Below are 7494 nucleotides of genomic sequence, written 5' to 3'. Positions count from 1 at the left end.
ACCCGCATCCCCCTCCGCGTCTCTAATTATGCCCTTATCTTCGATATGCGTGGGGAGGCTCCCGGAGCGGATCCATATACCTCCCCATCCGCACAGCTTTGTATGTATGTACTCGTGCAACATGGACGCAGGGTACTTGGTGGCTGGGGGATTGCCCGCGAGCTTCCTTTCTTTCGGGATCGAATAAGGAAAGCTAGCGGGAAAAGTGGGAAGGTCATGTAAACAGGAAAACCCGGTCAAAATCTCGCACCACCCGCCCCTCACTGTCTAGCAATGAAACAAACAAGGTGCGGTGGAGTTTTCGTTTTTATAAAAAAGGAGTGGGGGAGAGGAGAGAAGAAAACTTTGTTTCCCTGGTGGCGGCGAGACGGAAAGTTTAAAAGAACAGAACAAAACTTGAATATTATGTATGGTATGAGACATTAATTTCCAACCTTGAATGAAGCACGAAGCAAGATACGAAAAGAGCACGCTGCACATGCATATGCATATTTCATCATCATCATCATCATCACCACCATCACCACCAATCCTACCTATACCAATTGATTCAAAATAATCCCCAATTGACTCCGTAGCGAATTCGTCACCAACCGTCCACTGTCAAAGGTGGTTTTTATAGAAACAATGTACTAGTTAGTTCTAGTTAGTTAGCTAACTATAATCTCAAAGCTCCAAAAAAAATACCCCGACGGCTTGTTGTCTCGCCCGCGCTAAAATAACCTTACCAGTCCTTCCCGCACACACACACACACGCTGCGTACACACCGTTTTTTCACACCACTACCTCACTTCCCGTCGTAGTTCCCTCCCTTAACCCTGCAACCTGCGCTGCAAATCCCAACCACCGCCAAACCAACCAAACCAACCGAACCCGCCCGAACCGCTGACTAAACGCCAATAATCCGTTAGTTAACTAGCTAACTAGCTAGTTAGTTGTCAACGAACTTAGTGAGCTGACCAGTTATAAATACCAATCGCTGAAGCTGTCTCTCCTTTTCGACCATGGGAAACAGGAAGGCCAAGGGCAAGAAGTCGTTCCGAGCAGCGGCCAGCGGGACGAAAACTCCAATCATGGCGACGCATACTTTTCAATGGTACGTACCTACCTATCTTCTGTCATATGTGGGTGCATGTGGGTGTACGGGTCTGTGGGCGGCGGTCATGCCGCATTCTGTGCGATTCTGGCTCTTGACATTTTGTTGTTTGGGCCAGGATGCTGGGGAAATTGCGGACTGGCGCGGAAGGGGCTGTAGAGATCGGATACATGGAGCAGGGGAATTTATCTCTCTTTCTCTCTCTCTCTCTCTCTCTCTCTCTCTCTGCTTTTTTTTCGGGCGGGAGTCAGCGGTGTAGGAATGCATGAAGGAGGGTCCGTTCTTGTGAAACGAGGGGAATTAAATGATTTTTTTTTTTTTTTTCATCGAATTTATTATCTCGACCGCACAAGGAAAATTGTTAATGGTGTGCGATACCAAAGACGAGAGGGAGAAAGGAGAAGGAGAAGGAGAAGGCAATTCGATTGGAACACCGCTTTCCCGAATGTGGTATATTTTGGGAGTGTGTGTGTGCTCGCTCTGCGTTCCGGAGTTATTTAAAAGATGTCAACATATCCAGCTCCATCTTCAGCTCCATCTCCAGCCCCAAGCCGCAGCCCAGGTCTAGCTTCTCCATCCCGTAACTATTTGAGCAATTGAACGAAGAGGGAGTGGTTCACTGATTGATTTAAGCTGATGCTGACTCCGTGTTCTCTTGTCAACAACCTTACTACAGGCCAGATCCAACAGCGAGCGAGGTTTACGTCACGGGTACATTTGATAACTGGTCGCGGTCGGTGAAGCTGGAAAGAAGTACCAATGGGTTTAGGAAGGACGTCGAGGTGCCGAGTATTGGGGGAAAGATACTTTACAAGGTATGCGTATGCGGCTACATATATGATATATACAGTACATGCACACTTGGAGGAGGGGGGGACAGCTTGAAGGCATAAAAATATCAGGGAGGTAAAACAAGATAAGATGAGAATGAGACGGAAGAAGAAGGTCGAATATCGCTTCCAAAACTGCGCCGCGTCTTGGTTTTGATGCGAACTGGTTGCGCTTGGTGATAAATTTTCTCTCATTCTTCTTCTGCTCCATTTCATTTGATCTCTACTTTCCCCCTTTGACCTGACCAATCCTGCACCTTATCTGCACTGTTCTCCTCGGTTTCTCGAGTCTTACATTTGAAATCCCCCCTCCTCCGCTATCGTTTTCTTGTCGGATCCTCGCCCCGCATAAAAAGAAGCACCAACCATTCATGCGAGAGATGGGGTCATCATATGATATGAAATGATCCAGCTCCCAGGCGATCTCCGCAGTGGCAGTTGCTGAAAGCGCGGGCTTTCGAGCGCTGAGCAACCCCCCTCTCTCCTCTCCCACTTCCTCACCGTCTTTGCGAGCACTCGCTCGGCCACTTGCTCGGCCAATGGTACCCTCACCCGAAATACAGCGGCTGTTATTAGCTGGGTGTTGCGGGTCCACTCTGAAGAGGAGAGGATAGATGGGCTCAAGTGCCAGTCAAAGGCGAAAACGAGCACGAAGCATGCAGGAGTAGAGAGCTCATTATTCAATTGTTCTACGCTGCACCTGTTAAGACAGTGGGAGACGGAGAGAAGAGATTCAGCCTTGTTTTCTCACAAGGCACCTGAAAGCATTCCCCCCACCTCAAGGGTGCAGGATCTGATATTTGCTTTTTGCCCATCTGTCTTTCTTTTCTTTTTCTTTCCCTTGCCCCCTCACATTCCTTGTGCTTTTTCCCTTGCTTCAGTTGGTACTTTGCGAATACTCCGTATTTGGCCGTGTCAGCGCATGCAACGCGGGTACTGCGCTAGTACTAGTGCAGCACGCTACGACGTCATTATTCGCCATCTGCCCTCTTTCTTGTCCGATGTTTGGGAGAATCCTCTCGAACTTTTCGACTTGTTTCGAGGCCGATTTTATGCTTTGACCAGCGAGAACTCGGCACGACGTCCAAGCTGAATTGTCACATCATCATTGTGCCCATTCCCACGGCTCATTTCGGCAACCTTACCCAGCCCCATCAAAATTCCTCAACTTCCAGCGCTTTGGAAAGCTGATCCTCATTATTTTTTTTCCCCCCGGACTTGTTGTTATTGTTATTTTTCTTTGGCTTATTTTTGTTGTTTGTCATTTACAGTTTATTCCCATAAACCCATCCAACCTTGTTTTCAGCTCGTTGCCTGTACTGACCTGTCGTGTAACACTCACAGTTTGTTGTCGACGGTGCCTGGAAGATAGACCCCGCTGCCCTTCAAGAAGACGACGGCCATAATAATATCAACAACGTTCTCCTCCGCCAAAACATTAAAAAACTACCGCCCACGGACGATACACCTGCGCAAACTTCAACGCCAACTTCCCCAGCAAAGAAAGAAGCCGCAAAAACCATGTCTGGAGGAGTAACACCAGAATCCACAACCGCAGTCCTAGCCGCAGGCGTTCCCAAAGAGTCAGACAAGGCTCGAGAAACAGAAATGGGTGCTCCTACTATTTCATCTGTTGCTCCAGATTCAACCACCGCTAATCTGGCGAAAGTGGTCCCACAAGAGAACAGCAAGGATTCGGCTCCCGGAGCTTTCCCAGTGACACCCGGAGAATCGGAGAAGCTCTCAGTCAGCCCAATCCCAGCGACGGAAGGTATTGGCAACCCGATCCATCTCGAGCCGGGTCAAGCGGTCCCTGACCCTAGCACATACACAAAAAATACAATCAGTTCTACTGTCATGGCGGATAGGGAAGGATACGAGAATGCTAGTGCTACAGGTGCGGCCACTATCCATCCAACCAACGGCACCAATGGGGTCACGGCTCCCTTCATCCAATCCAGCGCTCCCATATCAACCACTGCCGCTCTCGCCGGTGCTGTGCCGCTCGAGACTACCAACTCCAATGCAAACGGATCCAGCGAACCAGAAGTTGCTGCCAGCAGCATCCCCGTAACGGTCAAAAAGTCGTTGGATAAAGCTCACAAGGAACCAGGAGCCGCAGACGACCCCGCTGTTGTCCAGGAGAAGAAAGAGGTTGAGAGGGAGTTGCTCGGAAGTGTAGAACCCGCTGGATCTACCTCCACTAGTACACCCGCAGTAGTTCAAGACTCCATCGAAAAAGCGCACTGGAACCCCGAAGCCGCGGCTGTGCCTCAAACTGTGGCTGAGAAGGAGGAGGTTGAGCAGGAGCTGCTGCACGATGTGGAGCGTGTTGATGCATCTGGCGAACCTGCGCCCAACATCTCGCAGGGAAACCAAATTGGGTCTGTCTCGCCGAAATCGCAGCCGGTAGCACCTGCTGCGGCGGCGGATACCGCAGGAGCCCCAGCAACCGAGCAGGCACAGCCAGCTGTCACGACGGGACCCGAAACAACTACCGCGTCTGCAGCTGCCGGAAATACTTCCAGTACCAACGCCCCTGCGACTGGGGCGGGAGAAGAGACCCCGACGGCCACGACGGATGAAGCCAAGAAGAAGAAGAAGAAGAACCGCGCCAGCGCGCTCTTCTCGAAGTTGAAGGAAAAGTTTAAGTGAGTTGAGGAACTGGAGGAATTGGAAGTAGTGGAGGAAGCGCCCTTTCATTTGGTTGTCTGGGGGGAAAAGAAAAAGGAAATAAAGCCAGAAAGAAACGAGGCCAGGTCAGACGAGGAAATGAAGAACGGATTGGAAATAACGAAAATGGAAAGGAAAATGAAATGGGCAATGAGCAGAGTCGATCGATGGGGGGATGATGATTGGAGAGCATTTTTGTAACCTTCTTTCATGTTTTTTGGGGCATATTTCGAGGAGAGAGAGGGTCGATTCGTACTGAGACTGAATTGGGTTGGATTCGAAGATAAAGGCGTAGCAGTATACCCGATACCTTTTTTTTTTTTTCCCTCTTGGTTGTGTTTCCTCCTATTTCATCTGGCCGTTTTCTCCCCCCTCCTCTCTCCGTCGTGTTCATTCTATCGTCCATTATGTGATTTATTTCTGCTTCTCTGATAACTATAATCCGGGCTTTTTGTTTCCTGTCCTGCTTGTTCTCACCAAAGTATGAATATACCGCTCCGCTCTTGGAAGTTTTAACAATGAAATCATGATATATATAATTAAAATCTGTGGGAGGAAATCATCATCCATTACTATCTAACAACCCTTCCTTGGTTTTCCTTTGCAATTTTAAAAAGCTTTTCGTTGCCTTCTTCAACCGACCTTCATAGAGGGAGTAGCGCAGTGTTATCGATTCAAATGCACTCGTTGCCAAACGATGAAAGAGACCCGGCAGATATCAGACACTGATGCTTGGACCAACCTCCCTTCCCAAATCCCCGTCGCCGGTTATTCTGAAGTTATATCACACGACGAGAAAACGCTCCCGTATTTTAAGGTTCTGCCCTGCCGTGGTAAAACTAGCGCCGTGGCCTCTGGCCGGCGTATGGATTCTTCCCTATCCATTTCGAACCGGTTAAAGAAGGAAAAAGCAAAACAAAAAAAGAAAAGAAAAGAAAAGAAAATCGTCCCTGGGGACACACATCCGGCACATTTTAGTATTATTGTCCGTTCCGTGACACAGCGTCGCATTCATCTCCTCACCCTCCAGCGACCCAACGCGGCAATTGTGCGCAGAGTGAAGAACCAGTAGTTGGCAGTGGCGGTGGCCTGTCCTTCGGATACGCCCGACATGGACCGAACAGAGGATCCTCCTTGCTCCACGCAAGTTCTGGGCCTTGGGTAAGCTCGGGGAGCTAGAGACAAGAATGTGTGCGCGGCTTCGATCTCATTTGCTCGGCAAACGTTGAGCACAACGGCTGTTGGAAGATCATCCAGAAAATGTTAAAAACCAAAGGAAGAAGAAAAACACACATTGACAATTAGAAGCGCGATGGATAGATAGATAAAGCCAGAGCAGAAAGAGAGGACAGATAGAAAGACGGAATAGAACACAAGGACCGGCTCTCCTGGCTTTGTTCGCTCAACCACAGAGTCAAGAGTCAGAGTCCACACCTCCTCCGTTTGGGGAATTCACCAGCATCAACATCAGCTATATCTCGGCTAAAAGCCACCACCAGACAACACAACACATATATCCCTCGCCCTCCACCTCTTTTCATACTCCCTTCCCACGCCCTCTGCCGCTTTTCTTGCCCTTTCATTGCACCCTGATATGCTCCGACACCATGTCTCTGTTCACGCTGTCTCGAGCCAGCCGCCTGAGCATCATCATCGCCATCTCCTTCACCTTCTTCGTTGTCGAGATCTCAGGTAAGCATACAGAGCTCTACAGCCCGTACTGTCCGCCTCCAGGAGCTAATTGATAATCCTCCTCACCGGGGTTGGGGGGAGACTTGGGAAACAGTTGGCTTCTACACACGCTCGCTAGCCCTGGTTGCTGATGCGTTTCACTATGTAAGGGGCCGACATTCTTAGATCCATGTATACATATTTACACATACCCGCTTCCCAAATTCCTCTTACGGGCTATATATATACATACTTTTGCCTTTTTATTTCTTGTCTACGATATGTCTATACAAATATATATATATATATACTGAAAATGGCCCATTTCTAGCTAAATGATCTGATCGGATTCGTCGTCGCTCTCGTAGCATTAAAGGCATGGCTCACTCACCCACTCCATACATACCGGAATGAAAATCTTATGTGTAACTACATGATTATACATGTGTACACACTACATATATATACATATATACATATATATATGTATATAATATATTTGTCAACCCCTCCGTTGACAAGCAAACACAACCCAAAACAATATATCCTGCTAACATCCTCCTTTCCCCTTCGCTGCCAGGTCTCCGAAAACCCCGATGCAACCCCTAGTTATCTGACGTTTGGTTGGCAGCGCTCGACGCTCCTGGGTGCATTCTTCAACGGCGTCTTTCTGCTCGCGTTGGGCGTGAGCATCATTCTGCAGTCCATTGAACGCTTCGTCTCATTGGAAAGTACGTTTTTATCAATTTCTTCTGCTCTTGCTTTTTAAATTTCACGACTGACTGGAATCCATTTACTAGGGGTCGAGAAACCTGAACTCATGCTAATCATTGGATGCGTTGGTCTTACGCTGAATCTCATCAGCGCTTCTTTTGTCCATGGTACGTGCATATATGCAATCTCCCTCCTCTTACGCCTCCCTTTTCTTCAGCACCATAAAAAGAAATCAACAGAAGTTAACACAATGAATAGAGCATGGCCATGACCACCACCGCCACCACCACCACCACAACCACAACCATGGCACTCAAGATGTAGATCAAGAGCAGGAACAGAACAAACACCAGCATACAACTTGAGAACGTATGTCTTTTGTCCGTGCTGCTGCTCACATATTCAAACAAAAAGCCAATGCAACCCTTTACAAATTTACTAACCTCTTCTCCATCAGCGAGAGAATGCCCATGAAAATCAACCGACACGCCAACAACTCCCAATCCGTC

General features: G+C 48.4%; 3 protein-coding genes across 3 annotated transcripts; all 3 read left to right on the top strand.

Moving 5' to 3' along the window:
- Nucleotides 1–121: 121 nt before the first annotated feature.
- On the top strand, nt 122–1990 carry HCAG_05487 (predicted protein; the record flags this gene model as incomplete). Its single annotated transcript, XM_001539970.1, has 5 exons — nt 122–132; nt 579–635; nt 953–1097; nt 1481–1560; nt 1774–1990. The coding sequence occupies 5 exons, from the start codon at nt 122–124 to the stop codon at nt 1988–1990; spliced, it is 510 nt and encodes a 169-aa protein (XP_001540020.1).
- A 1458-nt stretch (nt 1991–3448) lies between these two features.
- Nucleotides 3449–4582, top strand: HCAG_05486 (predicted protein; the record flags this gene model as incomplete). The annotated part of the gene is made up of 1 exon (XM_001539969.1): nt 3449–4582. One exon carries the CDS (start codon nt 3449–3451, stop codon nt 4580–4582), a length of 1134 nt encoding a protein of 377 aa, XP_001540019.1.
- Nucleotides 4583–6207: 1625 nt separating this feature from the next.
- Nucleotides 6208–7350, top strand: HCAG_05485 (predicted protein; the record flags this gene model as incomplete). The annotated part of the gene is made up of 5 exons (XM_001539968.1): nt 6208–6292; nt 6387–6436; nt 6852–7002; nt 7072–7152; nt 7244–7350. The coding sequence occupies 5 exons, from the start codon at nt 6208–6210 to the stop codon at nt 7348–7350; spliced, it is 474 nt and encodes a 157-aa protein (XP_001540018.1).
- Nucleotides 7351–7494: the final 144 nt, after the last annotated feature.

This window comes from Histoplasma capsulatum, genomic scaffold, assembly GCF_000149585.1.
Source record: "Histoplasma capsulatum NAm1 scaffold_5 genomic scaffold, whole genome shotgun sequence".
Taxonomy (NCBI): Eukaryota; Fungi; Ascomycota; class Eurotiomycetes; order Onygenales; family Ajellomycetaceae; genus Histoplasma; species Histoplasma mississippiense.
The sequence above is the reverse complement of the archived record's forward strand: the minus strand, read 5'-3'. Positions and strand labels throughout refer to the sequence as shown.